The sequence below is a fragment of the Lepeophtheirus salmonis genome, chromosome 6, assembly GCF_016086655.4.
Source record: "Lepeophtheirus salmonis chromosome 6, UVic_Lsal_1.4, whole genome shotgun sequence".
Lineage (NCBI taxonomy): Eukaryota > Metazoa > Arthropoda > Copepoda > Siphonostomatoida > Caligidae > Lepeophtheirus > Lepeophtheirus salmonis.
This window is the reverse complement of record NC_052136.2, coordinates 1806932-1824679: the sequence shown is the minus strand read 5'-3', so window position 1 is coordinate 1824679 and position 17748 is coordinate 1806932. Positions and strand designations below refer to the sequence as shown.

At 31.5% G+C, this 17748-nt stretch overlaps 2 protein-coding genes across 2 annotated transcripts; both read left to right on the top strand.

Annotated features, from left to right (window-relative positions):
- The first annotated feature begins 4268 nt into the window (after positions 1-4268).
- Positions 4269-5579, top strand: LOC121119842 (uncharacterized). The gene is made up of 4 exons (XM_040714645.2): positions 4269-4345; positions 4420-4770; positions 4829-5316; positions 5378-5579. Exons 1-4 carry the CDS (start codon positions 4319-4321, stop codon positions 5520-5522), a joined length of 1011 nt encoding a protein of 336 aa, XP_040570579.1. The 5' UTR covers positions 4269-4318; the 3' UTR covers positions 5523-5579.
- A 7730-nt stretch (positions 5580-13309) lies between these two features.
- LOC121120810 (uncharacterized) lies at positions 13310-14628 on the top strand. Its single transcript, XM_040715686.1, has 4 exons — positions 13310-13403; positions 13478-13829; positions 13888-14375; positions 14436-14628. Exons 2-4 carry the CDS (start codon positions 13599-13601, stop codon positions 14578-14580), a joined length of 864 nt encoding a protein of 287 aa, XP_040571620.1. The 5' UTR covers positions 13310-13403; positions 13478-13598; the 3' UTR covers positions 14581-14628.
- Positions 14629-17748: the final 3120 nt, after the last annotated feature.

The window sequence follows — 17748 nt, the reverse complement described above, 5'->3', positions numbered from 1 at the left end:
AAAATACCTATTTATAAAGCGTAATAAATGATTAATAATATTTTCCAAGAATGTTTCGTTGCTTTTTATATACTTGTTGCGGGATTACAAAGATTGTCAAACTCATTTCACATTATAATGCATGAGTTTTTTACGATTCATTCTGTTTTTAGTTTTTAGAAATGTGAACTGTCAACAAAAAAACAAACTACATATTGCACTTTTAGTGTACAAAATGATTCGTACCAATAAAATATTGAGAAATTGATCATGATAAAATCAAGTCTCTTAAATCAAATTAAGTTTCTAAACTATAGTTACAATTATTGAGTACTTTAACACATCCCACAAATTTGAATACAAATCTTACATATATCTTCAAAATTTTTGGCATGTATTTTAATTGGGATTTTTTTGATTTTGATTTCTTGTTTATATGTTGACGCATAAAGAATTCTTAATTTACCTTACATGACTGAGGATAATAATAATATAAAAACAGTTTTAGTCATAGGATTTGACCAAACATGACTCAACTATCTGACAATTATTGTAACCTTTCCAAGTCATGACAATAATGCATATACTGATTAAACATAGAATATAATTGAATGTATTTTATGTTCAAACTATGTAGATAAATATTTGCCAAAAGATTCAATTATGTATTTTTGTCCTATATCATAACAAACTTTCACACTTTCTTGTTATTAAAATACAATAGGATTTTCGTTAAGTAAGTGCATATTTCACAGTAGAGTTACATGAAATATGTTCTGCCGGTATGAAAAGGTTAAATAAATTGAAAAATGTCAGGGTAATCCTTACTATTAGAATAATGTTTGACATAAGATAAGCTAGGCTGTCATGACGTGCTATTAGATCAGCTGCAAGCACCCATGAAATATTATTATTTTCATCTATGTTTATAAGTGTCTCTCATGTCGTCTTAACAAAAATCCCTGATCATTACTAAATACAAGATCGTACCTCACTTCCCCAAAAGTGCCTTTCATCCACGAACATTAAGTATTAGATATTATCATAGCTTTTGATAAATAAACGATAGTTGTGTTGTGTCCCTTAACTATTTTATTCTAGAAACACAAACAATATTTTTAAGTATGAAATAAATTCAATATTTGTACAACAAATATAGTTTTAAAGCTTTTAACTACATATACCCGGCAAGATAAATTATCTGAACACTTACTAATTTAATAATTAATGAATGTTGAGTGGATTGAAATTAATTCATATTTAGATATATGAAAGCCTAAACATTTAGTTATAAAACGAAACAAATCTGAGCTCTCTGCCTTACGTTCAAGTCGAGAAAATGACATCTGAACGTGATAGACGATTTTCTGGAACTAGAGCATTAAAAAAAAAAAAAAAAAACCCAGGTCAATCCCCTCAAATCCATGTGGCCAATGCAAGAATTCTTGGGGTTTCACACTAGACTGTCTAGAAAATCCTTGAGAGTGGAGAGGTCAAAAAAGTGGATGGAAAAATCCTTGTGAGAGTGGAGAGGTCACTTTTGACACCAGCAATGGAAAACCCCATCTCCTTTATTGCAAAACTCTTTTAAATTAGTCTTTTAAGTTCTTTTGAACTCTTTTTTGACAATTTTGGCCCCCTTACAGCCCTGATACCAACTACCTTTACTACACCTGTTGGTTAGATGCCGAGGGGGAGGCCTGTAGTGTTCGTCATCTAAACACCGAGGCGCTCAAAGCCACTGTCAGCCAGCACTGGGATGCCATGACAGAGAACTATATCTGCATCGGGTGCCAGGACATCCGCCGCCTCCGGGAAGCCCTTAATGCAACTAAGGACAGCTATATTAATAATTAAGAGAGCTCAATTAAACATCTATTTATAGTATTTATTTTGTTTAAATTCTAGTGTCAATCAATAAATTATATCTTGTTGAAGTTTAAATGTCAAAGTGTTCAATTTTTAATGGACCACTCAGTAAGAGATTATTAAAGTGACTTATTTAATACCATATAATCCGAGATAGATAGCAAGAGAGATGTTCAGACATATCAAGTTTTGAAATAATGGTTTTAATATATGTACATATGTCCGACAATATAAAATACTACACCTTGCTGGTGTTGAAAATCCTCTAGAGAAAGTGGAGATTTCTCCATAATGGTTTCAATTTGTATTTCATATTGATCTACTTTTAGGGATAAGGTTAAAGATCTTATCCTTCTTTCAGCTTTGTCTAGATGGACTTGAAGATGTAAATTGTGTCAAATAAGGAGAATATTTACGTTTAAGTAGTATCCACAGGATATTTGTTCAATACAAAGTTTGTCACTGTGGCACAACTGAGTACATTCACTAAATGCATATATTGTTAGAATAAGCACCAAATATTGATAGGACGATGAACAATTCACTTTTAGTTATAATATTTGCTATAATAATTTTCTTATTTAAGATGTAGATGTCTTAAATTAATGTTAGTACTATGCAAACTATTTCTCGGTAACCTGCCGTAAATCATAGAAGCGTTTTAGAAGTTTCGCTTTCATTTACGTTGAAGTGTCCATTGGAGTATTAATAATGATTGTGATATATACCCGGCAATATAAAATACAATTCCTTGCTGTTTTTGAAGATCTTGGAAAGAAAGTTTTAGAACTATGAGATTTTCCATAATGGTCTGAAATAACCTATAATTTGAATGTCATACTTATTGATCTACTTTCAGGGATAGGATCTTAGATATTATCATTTTTTGGTTTTGTATACAATAGATGGACTTGGCCGATGCGAATTATGTTAAATAAGGAAACAATTTATGTTAAAATATTATCTTTTGGATATTAAATATTTACAACTGAGTACATTCACTTAATTCCTATTGTTAGAATGGACATTAAAAATTCATAAAGCGAGAAGATTTTTTTTGGACTAGCTAGAAACATTTAGTTATTTTAAAGGCAGATATCTTAAAATGATTTATGTAGCGTGCAAACTATTTCTTGGTAACTACAGGTCATTCCTGTTATCGTAAATCATAGAACCATTTTAGATGTTTGATTTTGTGAACTGCCATTGTGCCATATCAAATGTTTATTTCTCTGTCTGAGAGTCTGTAGAGCCTAGAATAGCCGCATGTTGATGGCTTCAATGACACAGTTAATTTTAGTATCTGAATTTATGCAGTATGATATTAAGCTCTTATTTAGTTCGATGTTGTTTCAGAAGATCTTGAAGGAACGGTCTTTTTTCACCTACAGAGAAGCTGCAATGTCTAGCCCTTTCGAATATATGATTTTGGCAAGTGCAACTTTTGGAGTTTTGAACAACAAATAATTATAAAGAGTGTTTAGTATAGAGATCTTGTTATGACAGAACGGTATCTTCCAAAAGTGATGAGAAGTAGCTCGCCATATTCGGGCATTTTATAGGGTAGCATCATCTTTCAACCGCCTCTGGATGTATATAATTTATAACTAGCATTGATAATTAAAATTACAAGGGAAGAAATTGCAGTTTTAAAGTCCATAATTTTGAATTGAATGTGTTCTGTTGGGAACAAGTGTATTTTGAATAATAATTATTTGGAAATAGTCTATCATTTACGGCATACAAAATATAATATTATTTATCCAAATACAATTTTAGATTTTTAATTTACAGGTATTAATACAATGAAAAAAAATATAACCAATTTGCCCTAATGGCAAAGAAATTTTTATATAACTAATTGTATTTTTATGTTTGGGTAGAAGTAATGGAAGGCTAATGAAAATATATTTGTCAAATTGAAAACATTTATATTTAAATTTAATTTTGCACACAAATCAGTAATTTTTTAATAATATTTTAACGATAAACTATAATGGGTCAAAAATTAGGAGAAAATGTGTTATAAAAATTTAGATAATAAGATAAGAAAACTACTATTATATACCATAATATATTTGAAAATACTTTAGATAAAAATTGCAATCAATTCAAAATAATTAAGGTAGAATTATTTTGAATTTATTTCAAACTTTATCAATTTGTTCTACTTTGATATTATCTCAAATAATAAACTCATGAGACAATATTGAAATAGAACAATATGGTTTTTGAGTATCATCGACAAGGGAATATTTCAAACTGAATGAACAAAGTATGAAGGATTTAAGATGTTAACGGGAATAAAAAGGTAATTAAGAACAGGCATACAACCAAATATGCATTTTATTGTTATTGTGTTTTTTTCAAAGGTATAAAAGCCTAGGAAGAAATCATGGATATCATCAGTGGTGATTTAGATTTGCACAAAAAGCAATAATAATACTATTCCATCTTCAATACAGAAATCATGAACATTAAACCAATAATTATTTTGGTAGGCCAATATTTCAGGATTGCATTAATCCCTAACGATACAAAAACAATTATTTTTAAATACTTTTATTAAAGGTTATCACTACTCAGCTCTATGCTCAAACTGAGGCCCAAAGAAATTTCGGTCAAGGGGATCTTATCAACCTTTTACGACAAGGTGGTGGCTCATCTGGAAATGTAGAGGACATCACAAGAAATGTCTTTGTGGATGGCAATAATCTTCCTGGAGAAATTAATAAGGATGGTCAAAGATGTGTTCCCAAAGTGATTCAAGTTGAGGAGACCGTCTATGAGCGAGGAATGGAATGCCATCATAGCTTCAAGAAAAAGTGTCATTTGACATATATCACGGATTATGCCTCAGCTGCTGAAAAGAAGTGTGAAACCAACTTCAAAAAGAACTGCCACATTACCTTCAAGCCTGTTGTAAGTATTATATAAAGAATGGCAGAATATTAGATCCAATTGTCTATTTTCTCTCTAGCCCCACACTGAAAAAGTAAAGAAATGTCACACTCCATACGTCAAAGAATGTGGAGACGGAATTGAAGGACCTGAAGTCTGCTCCACTCAATACGAAAACCATTGTGAAACCAAGTACAAGACCTATGAGCTCGAACAAGACGAACCTGAATGTAAAATGGTAGAGGAACTCAGATGCCAAAACGTGACTGTAGAGCTTTTCCACATTGATCAAGGAGAGACTGATAAACCCTTTGCCGTCAAAGAGAAATGCGAAAAGTGGCCTGTTCAAAAGTGTGACTTGGTCAAGAAAAACATCAAAAAGGTTCACCCTGATGTCGAATGCAAAAAAGTCCCCAGACAAGTCTGTGCTCCCAGCAACTGCAATACTAAACCAGGAGAGGAAATCTGTCATGAAGAATCCAGAACTCAAATCCAAAACGTCCCAGAAGAAGAGTGTGATCTTGAGCCGGAAGAGAACTGCCGCATGGAATCATCCCTTGTCCCAAGGTAAATACTTTCTATGAAGAAATTTACAAAATTTTACATTAATGCAATATATTTTCTCCAGATTGGTGCCCAAACAGAATTGTGTCAAGGTTCCAAAAGAAGTGTGTGTCAACACAAAGAAAAACCCAAAGAAAGTTACTAAACCCATTGTCAAGCAATGGTGCTATAATCCTAATGATTTGACAAAGAAAGTTGAAGATCTATAATAAGTTTTAAAATACCTATTTATTAAGCGTAATAAATGATTAATAATATTTTCCATGCATGTTTCGTTGTTTTTTATATACTTGTTGCTAGATTTCAAAGTGATGACTTACTTTGCCATTTATCAATATTTTCTTGAAGCTTGAGATCTCAATTTTTAGTTCCTTTTATGTGGCCCGTCAAAACGAACGCAAACAACAATTAGTTTAGTCAACTCTTTGAAAGTACCACAAGTTGTACTTTAAGTAGTCAACGTGAATTGTCCCAATAAATGATTCAGCATTTTATTTTAAAAGGAGGCATATCGGGGATATTAAGTATCTTAAATCAAATAAAGGTTTTAAAGTGCTCAAAAATTCTTTGGTGTCTTTATTTTTTCCATGAATTTGAATATAATGTGCTATAATTTACTCAAATATGCTATTCATATATGATGTAAAAAAAATCATTCAGATTTTTTTTTTCTTGACTTTTGTTCAATATTGTTAATATTTTCTATTCTTACCCCTGGAGTATATCCGACGACACATCCATTCTAAGGTCACGGAAACTCAAATTTAATGCAGCAACCCTTGCGTATAGCATATATCCAAGAAGTTGAGCTATATTTTATATTAAAAAGCAATCCTTACATTGTTACAAATAAAATAAAATCTCAAAGGGGATACTTATATCAAAGACTTAAAACAAACGCCACGTCCAAACCAAAACATAAAGTCAAAATAAATGAAACATACATATAGGTAAACACACCACAATGAAAATAAGATCCTCTCCTTAAGTAAAAGTCAACAGACATAATTTCATTTCACGACAGTTAGCGATTACTGTCAAAATCACAAACTTCTATAAAAACATCTCCAAAACGACCAGTGGCAAGAATTCTAGCAATAAAAAACAAAATGTATGTCTTCTTTAAGGAATATGACCAGTAACAAAACTTAAAACCTTTTTAGTTGATGTTCTTCTCTTTTTATATATATTTCTATCCCTCACAAAGACGAGGAAAAAAGTACTTTGGTTGCCGACATCTTGAATCACCATGCCACTCGTTCAACCAAACATAATTATTATTATTTTTCTTCCGTTTTAACAGTGAGTAGTGGGACTTCCAGTCAGTTTAAATCCCATTTTAGCTAGTGCATACGCAAATTCATTGCCCGTATTATTGTTATGGTACTTTACCCATGACGTGTTTACAGAACCTTTGAATCTGTCAATCTCAGACAATGTCCTTTGTGGTTGTCTAGTAAAGGTTCTTCTTCTTCTTTTTTTTTATAGACAATCTATGGCAGCCATACTATCTCTATAAAAACCACTGGACAACCTTAATATTTTTCCATCCCAACAAGAGCTCGCAATGCTTGAAAAATTTCTTCCAATTCCGCCTGAAACACTGTGTTATACCAGTTTAAATTTCCATAGTCGTCAAGAATAGATTCGTCCGAAATGAATTATAACAGCCATACCCAAACCTTATCTTCCATGTTTGATCCATCAGTGAACACATTTATACATTGAGAATTTGCAGATGGCCTTTTCTTCATAGTTCAAAAAGGAGGCCAGTTATAAGGTGTATGAACTATTTTTTCTAAGGGTGTATCAAATTTGTATATTATTTTATCTAAATTTTGTTTGAGAAGGGGTTTTCCTCCTTTTTTTCATGACTGTGCAATCCATGTGATTGGAACATCATCCATAATTCTTAATCTAGTTGTCATCGGATGTCTTGTAAAACTAAGGTGTAAAGTTTCTCTATCAAAAATAATCTCCATTGCTTTTGTTGGTGTTGATTGCATCGCTCTACACATCCAGAGACAGGCTAGTCTATTGACACTTCGAAACTTATTGATGTTTCCATGTTTGTCTATGATCTAAGTCGCCTATTTGGTTACCCCGTAACATACCACTGATTCCAAGCATGCCTCTCGAATCCATTAGACGTATATAGGCCGGAGGCCTCGTTGGAAACCAACTAAGTTTCTTGCAGCAAACAATACCTTTTTGGTTTGTTTGACGATATGATCAATATGAAGACCCCATCCCAGTCATTGGTCAATTATAACACCAAGGTATTTGTATTGATCCACCCACTCTATTGCTGAATCATTTATTTTGATTTAGCGAAAACTCACTTTACGTACCACGTTATATAACATCCTCTTAGTCTTTGACTCACTGAACTGGATATCTATTTGAGATATACAAAAGTTCCTCTTGCTTATTTGCTTTTGAATTATATCAGCCATTGAAGTAAGATCAATCCCAGTAATGACCAAGGTTATTTCATCTGCAAAAACCAATTTTTAGTAATGCCCCTCCCTTTGTTGAAAATGTGTTGAATGGCGCAGTAAATACGAATGGCGATAGGATTCCCCTTTGAGGACATCCCTTTGTTGGATTGAAGAAGAAAGTTACTCCCACTTGAGAACAGGTGATTTCTTTGTTTAGCATATAATGGTTGTACCATTGAATTGTGGATGGGTCAATACTATTATTTTCCAAGGCACTGTAAGGAAGGTTGTCGAAATTTCCCTTTATATCCAAAAAAAAAAAAACAACACATTATGGCATGCTTTTTATTAAAAACGGCGCTTTCTACATTATCAACCACTTTACCAATTGCCGAATCTGTGGATTTTCCCCTTTGGAAACTAAACTGATTAGTTAATTGTACTTTTAGCTTCAACGATTTGATATGACAACTCTTTCTAGTCCTTTAACTGTAGAGTTCGCTAGGGTAATTGGTCTGTTTGCTTTTAGATGATGAAAACCTTATTTTTACTGGGGTTGGGTGAGAAAAGGACCCGAGTTTCGCTCCATGTCTTAGGAACATAGGAAAATTTAAGTATATAGTACTTATATATAAGCTATCCTGTTGTAGCATTCATCTGATAAATTTTTTAAAAATAATATGGGCTAAGCCCTCAGTTCCGAATTTTTTTTCAACTATTGAATGAGTTAAATACTTTCTGCACAAGTGAATTATTTATATCAATTACCCATATAGCATGAGTGTTTCTATTTGTCTCAGTCATTTCACTCACATTTTCTTTCCGGCCTTGTCTATAAAAAATAGCATTGCTAAAAGGAATTGAGATTTTTTTTTTCTGCTCAGAAAGGTTTTTAATTAAATAAATAAATACAAACAGGAAATTTGCGTTATTATATGCATACATAAATAAACATTATAGTTTAAAATTAATTTCCTATTTAAAGATCTAAATTACTAAATTACTCTGCATTGATTATCAATTACTAATCATTAAATGAAATGATATTATATATATATATAAACTTCAAACAAAAACAAAAATCAAAATCATTTAAATATTCAAGTTTATAATAAAATAAAATTTAAAGGACCCCTCAATTTTAGAAGAACGCGCAATCACACGAGATATTTTAACTGTTCATAATTTAAATTCAGAAGAATTGCTCAACGATGGTAGAATAAGAGTTCCACTTGTTAATTCTTCAAAATATTATTGAATGACATGCCCGTGGTACGTTAAGATGGCCCCCTAAATTTTGATCCAGCTGTAAATGGACTCTGGGAGCTGCATAGTAAGTGTTTGGGCCTCCCTATGGGCTGGAAAAGAAAAGTTGTGTCTTTCCGGAGGGGAATAAATGATGATAAAAAGTTTATCTCCACAGCTTATATTAAATATACTAGGCCCTGCAAGAACTGTGGAAAAACATATAATAACACACTTCATGCGTTTGTGGACTGCCCTGCCATCTATGTCCTAAAATATTTTTTATCTATAAATCTAAAAGGGCTGACGAATGGGGAAGATAAATATGTTAAAGGTCTTGTTCTTTTTGACATTTCAAAGATGAAGGGTGGAACTTCTGAGGTAACAAGGACTCTGGACTTTGCAATTCTTAATTGTAAAGCCTCTCATCGCCAGCCTACTGACTAACTATCAGCCTATTCGGGAGGATGAGTTGAGAGTATCCTCTTGGCAGCTTCAGCCCACTATGTATCTCCCACAATGAAAATAAAATTCCTAAATCAGGATGTGAGTCATGGAATTTTGCAAGGAAATAAATCAGGTACCTTCCATCAACTTCACAGAATCATCGAAGTATTTTCAACAGGTTTTTCAAAAAATTTAACAAATATTTATCATAATTTTTAATTTGCATGTTTACTGTTGTTTTTTCAAAGATTGATATATAGTTGAAATTCTACACCGGAGCATTAAGTATAAACTATAATGTTTATTTATGTAATTTTTATGCAATTGTTCCGGTTTATTTATATATGTATATGTATGTTCTATATGATATATAAACCAAATAAAGAATGTTGAAAAAAAAATTAAAAATTAACTATTCTAGGACCTCCAACTTCATGACCCGCTTCTTGTAATAGTTGATAATACGTTTTAACATTTTCAAATGCCTAGCAGAAGTTGATGGGAAGTATTTTATTAATTCAAACGCGTACCTCCACGATGAATCGTTCGTTAGGTTCGGTATCTTCAGTTTAAATGCATTATACCTTACTGTAGCAGATACCATAATTGCTCTAATGTGAGAAATGCGTCAATTGGTTCTTCTTCCATATTCCGTAGGCCAATAGGGTCTGACATTTAAAATACTAGCACTGATAGCTTTTTCTTCTGTACTGTAAAATGTTCTAGATGCCATGCCAAATAATATGTATCCCTTTACAAAATTTGGACTAAAATTCTGAATGAATCTTGATTTACAATGATAAAAGACTTGACGATGTTTAAAACAGGATAATCGCTAAAAGCATGAATTGTATTATTAAAAGTTAATCTTTGCAGTGACGATGAAATTTGATAAAATTATTCGATACTTGAAATTGCCCCGTGAATTTTTGGCTATCATTGATCACCACTAGAGAATGTGCAATCACTTTACACCAAGATGGAGGAAGGCTTAACCTTTTTATAAATGCTCCAGTGATTATTTTAATCTCGGGGTATTCCTTATTCCTCGATTTTAATTTCATATACCATGGAGTGAGAGGCACGTGTTTTAGAGATGATTGCTTCAGACGGAAAATAAATCTTTGGGTGTTAAAAATGAAATTTCTATGAGTGTCATAAAAAGTTATAGTTTCAAAGTCAGTCTTTTCCAACATTTTTGGCGATAAAAGATTTTTAAAGAAGGGTCTTCCTTTTGAGTATTTATGGACTATATCGACGATATTATTCGAATTATAAAGACGTGCCAATTTCCATATGATTATCTGGATCGCCCCCCCCCCCATTCCTTTGAAAAGCAGTTAATAATATCATTCGAGAGATCTGTACTAAACATAAAAAAACTTAAAAACATGCGATTCATAAATAAAATTACTCCATTCCACACTAGGTTTAGTAATTTTATGGACAACATTTTTTATGTATGTATATTCTAGGTTAAATATTTTCCAATAAGGACAAGCCTCCACCTAACCGCAAAAAAAACTTTTAGTGCTGTAAATTAAAGGTAAAATGTACATTAATGATTCAAAAGATTCCCAAAGTCCACTTAATAAAAGTAAATAAAATCAATAATAATGCACAACACTTTGTACGTGATTATTGACCAGACATATAGCAAATTTTAGTTAAATTTAAGTATTTAAAGGTTCAATTATTCTCAAAAAATAATTTTTTCTACTTTAAATTATCATTTGCATCGAAATAAACAATGATGCAGTCCATTTTATTTGTAAGGATATTAATGATATATTTATTTTTTGTATCATAAAAGTATTCAAAAAATAATAATTTTTGGAGTGTCCACGTTTCAAAACATGTACTTAATAGACAACATATTAAAATTAAATAAGAACAAAAAGTATATTGATGAAGAGAATTCATAATCCCCTCAAATATGGTGGCCTTTCCATCATGTTTCTTAATATTTTATGGAAATTGCTTAACTCCAACTGAAAAGGACAACTTTGGAAGTAGGGACATTTCTGAAGTGCTCATCTCTTAACGTTTTAGATAGCCAGTACAAAAGTGAGCCCTACAGAGGAGGTATTAGAAGGGTTCAGGAAAAGTTGATAACCTATTTGGAAAGGGTAGAAAGACTATAAAGGGGGGTCATTAATATTTACTGCTCTTTTGAGAAGTCCCTTAGGTGGGAAATTCCTACCTGAGGTTATCTCATTGATATGAAGGTCTGGGCCAGTGGAGGCAATTATGCAAGCAAAATAGCTAATTCAGTTGAGATAATAAATAAAATGTCCATTGAACAGTACAAGTTAGCTTCTGGGAATTATGTAGCAGCTCCAAGACCATCATTGCCAATACTCCTTCAACTATTTTTTCTTTATACGTCGGATCTTAAAAAATCCAATCAAACTCCGACATGGGAGCCTTTTGTTAGATACCTGGAGAGAAAGGCAATAAATTACCTTGTAAGGAAAAGCTTAAGCATTATAAAAAATTACTTACAATCATCATCAGAGTAATTACTAAACTATAGAATACTATCTGGTACTCTAGAAGTAAGGGAAAAGTATTTTTTTTACGGAGATAAACGAAAATGTGGCTTTTGTCGAACAAAGGACGAGACGAGCAGTCATTTTCTATTTTGATTTATACATGAAGATGAAAATGAAGATTTTTTTCTTGATCTTAATATGATATATTACTTTTTTTTTATTCTCTGTATTTGATTAAATTTGGTTTCTAATTTAGTTTTTGTTGTAGTAGATGTAGATTATTGATGTTAATAATTTTAGTTTCTATATAGTACTACTAAATTGAATTATAGATTAACCAAGAGAAAAAAAAATATTAATACGAATATTTATGCTTCTGGTAATATACAGATAATCTTTTATGGCACTGAAACGATGAGGAGCATGTTTCTTATACCTAGGAACAACTTTGAAAAAGTTAACAAATTAAATAGATAATATATTTTAATACAATTCTACTGTATAGCAATGATTAATTAAATAGTATTTACACTTTCTTGATGAATAATTATTATTTATCATATATGCATTCAGTATTCTAGGGCCCTAGTATGATGCACCATCTCTTGGATGATTTTGAATCACGTTGTTTACATCTCACACATCATTAACTTTTGAGCCTTTTCCCTGTTTCTTTTCGGAGGGAAGGTTGAGTGATCGACAGTAAAGGTAACGACGTGATTCGTGGTTATACAGGGGGGGTCCAGAGAGATGAGAAAAAAATTTAAATGCCTTTTACCAATTAACTATATGAGAGAAAGTCATATTTTCCGTCTCTCTTGACAACTTCCATCCTTGGGACATCCTGGGAATGTAGATTAAAAACACAAAACCAGAACCAGTCCAAACAGTGAAGCTGGACCCCCACAAGGTTGCCTGGGCATTGGTGAGCACTAAGAATTATTTCGTTAAAACGTTGGAAATGTTAATTATAATTTTATAAGATAGGAGGTAAAAGGGTAAAAATTGTATCTTAAAAATTTAGATAATAAAACTACTATTATGATATATTGGGCAAATATTTCAGACAATTATTTTGAAATAAATTCAAAGTAATTGTAAGTTATGAACATATCAACCAATGAAACAGAAAAAAAATGTCGATAAAATATAAATATAATAAACTCATGAGAGAATATTGAAGTAGAACAAAATGGTTCTTGGGTTCCCTCAAAAAGAAAACATTTCAAACTGAATGAACACAGTATGAAGGATTTAAGAAGTTAACGGGAATAAAAAAGTAATTAAGAGCAGGCATACAAGCAAATATGCATTTTATTGTTTTTGTTTTTTAAAGGTATAAAAACCTAGGAAGAAATCATGGATATCGTCAGTGGTGATTTGGATTTGCACAAAAAACAATAATAATACTATTCATTCTTCAATACACCAAATCATGAACATTAAACCAATAATTATTTTGGTAGGCCAATATTTCAGGATTGCATTAATCCCTAACGATACAAAAACAATTATTTTTAAATACTTTTATTAAAGGTTATCACTACTCAGCTCTATGCTCAAACTGAGGCCCAAAGAAATTTCGGTCAAGGGGATCTTATCAGCCTTTTACGACAAGGGGGTGGCTCATCTGGAAATGTAGAAGACCTCACTAATAATGTCTTTTTGGATGACAATAATCTTCCTGGAGAAATTAACAAGGATGGTCAAAAGATGTGTTCCCAAAGTGATTCAAGTTGAGGAGACCGTCTATGAGCGAGGAATGGAATGCCATCATAGCTTCAAGAAAAAGTGTCATTTGACATATATCACGGATTATGCCTCAGCTGCTGAAAAGAAGTGTGAAACCAACTTCAAAAAGAACTGCCACATTACCTTCAAGCCTGTTGTAAGTATTATATAAAGAATGGCGGAATATTAGATCCAATTGTCTATTTTCTCTCTAGCCCCACACTGAAAAAGTAAAGAAATGTCACACTCCATACGTCAAAGAATGTGGAGACGGAATTGAAGGACCTGAAGTCTGCTCCACTCAATACGAAAACCATTGTGAAACCAAGTACAAGACCTATGAGCTCGAACAAGACGAACCTGAATGTAAAATGGTGGAGGAACTCAGATGCCAAAACGTGACTGTGGAGCTTTTCCACATTGATCAAGGAGAGACTGATAAACCCTTTGCCGTCAAAGAGAAATGCGAAAAGTGGCCTGTTCAAAAGTGTGACTTGGTCAAGAAAAACATCAAAAAGGTTCACCCTGATGTCGAATGCAAAAAAGTCCCCAGACAAGTCTGTGCTCCCAGCAACTGCAATACTAAACCAGGAGAGGAAATCTGTCATGAAGAATCCAGAACTCAAATTCAAAACGTCCCAGAAGAAGAGTGTGATCTTGAGCCGGAAGAGAACTGCCGCATGGAATCCTCCCTTGTCCCAAGGTTAATACATTATTAAAACAAGTTAACATAAAGCATACTAATTCTATTTATTTTCTCCAGATTGGTGCCCAAACAGAATTGTGTCAAGGTTCCAAAAGAAGTGTGTGTCAACACAAAGAAAAACCCAAAGAAAGTTACTAAACCCATTGTCAAGCAATGGTGCTATAATCCTAATGATTTGACAAAGAAAGTTGAAGATCTATAATAAGTTTTAAAATACCTATTTATAAAGCGTAATAAATGATTAATAATATTTCCAAGAATGTTTTGTTGCTGGATTTCAAAAGGATGACTTATTTTGCCATTTATCAATATTTTCTTGAAGCTTGAGATCTCAATTTTTAGTTCCTTTTATGTGGCCCGTCAAAACGAACGCAAATAAACATTAGTTTAATCAACTCTTTGAAAGTACCTGAAGTTGCACTTTAAGTAGCTAATATGAACCGTCCAAATGAAGTATTGAAAGTTTTAGTACAATAGAGATACTAGCATAATTGACCTGATCAAATAGTCGGGAGAAGTGTTAGCAGAGCTACCTCTAAACTGCTCCTTAAGAATTTCACAGTTGAAGAACTCTAGCTGAACACCAATGAAAGTTTTGAAATGGCTAATCGTACACAATGTTGTAAGTGGATTTTTAAAATAATCACAACAGCTTCTTCACAGCATTTCTTACAAGAAAAGAATGATGGAGCAATTTCGAATCAGGATAAATTTTAATGAATTACTCCAAGCAAGACCAGTTCAACCTTCTAAAATTAAATGAATTATACAGAAAGAAAAAATTGAAACTCTTTAATTGATTTAAATGAAATTTAAAAAATTTCATCATTTAATGAAACATAATTTTTGTTCATAATTTATTCTGGATTGTGATATTTTTTTTCTCTTATTATATATTTAGAAACAAAATAAAAAAACTAATGAAAAATAACATCAACAGATATGCATAATAAGGTTAATAAATAAAAGTATATGTGTCAAAGTATTCTGCAAACAAAACAGTACTGAAATGACTGCTTATTTATCTATTTTAAAGTTTACAAATAACTAGGTCAGAATCATTTAATGATCAAAATTACTTCTTATTTGAATTTTTCACATAAAGAACAATTTGACTAGATTCACTTAATATGAATATCTATAAATTATATAAAAAAGATAGCACTGGAAAATATAGAAAAAAAATTGCATTTTCTCTCATTTTCAAAGTGAAATTGATATAGCTTAAGGTTATCCTATCTTTTCAAAAATTACATTTTTGAAATCTACGTGAAAAAACTACCGTTTTTGATTTTCAAAACAAGGAAAAGTACGATCCACCTTACTCTACATGTATTTAGTGCTCTTTGGAAAGTTTTAGAAGTAATTGCAACGGTTTAGTCAGAGTATTGTATACTCATAAGTGTAAATTGGAAACCAAAAAAAAGGAGGTTTAAAAATTTTAAAAGGGGAGAAAGAAGAATACTCATTAAATTTCATTAGATCATCAGCTGTTACTAGGGAGGAAGGAGAGAAGGCTATAAACAAGGAAATTTGCTGGAATTACTGTCATATCAATCCCCAATTCTACTCTGAGTCCAACAAGAACTTACAATTATAACTCCGCAACCAATCCTGAATGTATTTTATGAGCACACAAGAACATTCAGACAGTTTTTGAATCTATTAAGGAAAGGATGTTCACTACTCAGGAATTAAATAATAATGACAACTACTTAGGAAAAGAAAATTCATTCTCTATACTACCAATTACAAATTAACGGGCCAGCTAAAAAAATACAATGAATCATGAACATGCTCTTAGTATTCATCCAGACAAGTAGCAAGGAAAAACTGAAACTACAAGAAAGCAAAGTAAAATATCGTGCTCGCACACAAAGGCAAGCTCTGGTATGAACATTGATTGACAAAATTTATCCTATACGTAAAAATATCTCACAATCACGAATCCCTTTCCTGACGTATCCTAAATTAGAATAATCCCTTCACCTAATAATTTCATTTGATACTAACATTGTTTTAACATTAAGCGTATTTTTTTTATATTAGTTTCAAAATAGTTTATATTTCGTATGTACAGATAAAATATTCAAGTGAAGTAGAATCATTTGTTAAGTTCAATGTATTTTGGCAATGCTTATTTAGTTGTACTGGTAATGGCAAATATTTGATCATTTTAAGCAAAGCCGGTTGTATCTAACCAACGTTGGAAATGTTCATGACAATTTTATAAATATGGAGAGAAAAAATGACCAAATTTGCAAATTGTTTAGAATATTTCAAAGATATTGTAAAACAAACAAATACTGAATAACAATCATTATCAAAAATTATGTAATACTTAACTAAATCAAAGAGTGTAGAAAATTTCTAGGTTAATTTATTCTATCGTCTTAAAGAAATTTCTATAAACTCTTGATTTAGTGCTATCAATGCTAAATACTAGATTGCATCTCACTTCCCAATTAGTTTCTTTCATCCATGAGCATTAAGTATTAACATTTTAGATGACGGCATTATAATAGCTTTTGATAACCAAACCGTAGTTGAGTGCCTTAACTATTTTATTCTAAAATCACAAACAATATTTTTAAGTATGAAAGAAAATGGCAATTCCATATTTAAATCCAATTTTAAAGCTTGTGCCTGCACATACAAAATCACTAATTTAAATTTATCACAATATTTTTACTTAAGAGTTATTAAAGTGACTTGGTTTATGAATATATAATCCGAGATAAATATCAAGAAAGACGTGCAGACATGTTCATTTTTTGGATAATGATTGTAATTTATAACGGACTAACAATTTACGCTAAACAATTATGGTTAAAAAATTTGGGTAAAAAAAGTATCCGAAAAATTTAGATAATAAGATAAGAAAACTACTATTATGATGAATTGGAAATTTTTTTCGGAAAAAGTTTGCAATAAATTAAAAATTAATAAAAAAAACAAACAATGATTAATGATATTTTCCAAGAATGTTTCGTTGCTTTTTATATACTTGTTGCCGGATTTCAAAGGGATGACTTACTTTGCCATTTATCAATATTTTATTGAAGCTTGAGATCTCCATTTTTAGTTCATCATATATGTGGTCTGTCAATTCGTTGAATCAACTGTTTGAAAACACGACAAGTTACACTTTAAGAAACTAATATCAAATGATTGACAGTTTTAATACAATGGGATTTTCCTCAAGTAAGTGCATATTATACAGATGTGTTGCATAAAATAAAATCGAAAAATGACATTGTAATCAAGACAATTAGAATAATGTTTGGGAGAAGAGCAGCTTAGCTGTCATGAAGTTTAATTTGATTAGCTATAAGCAGCAGTAAGAGGATGGAAATTATTACAAATCCTA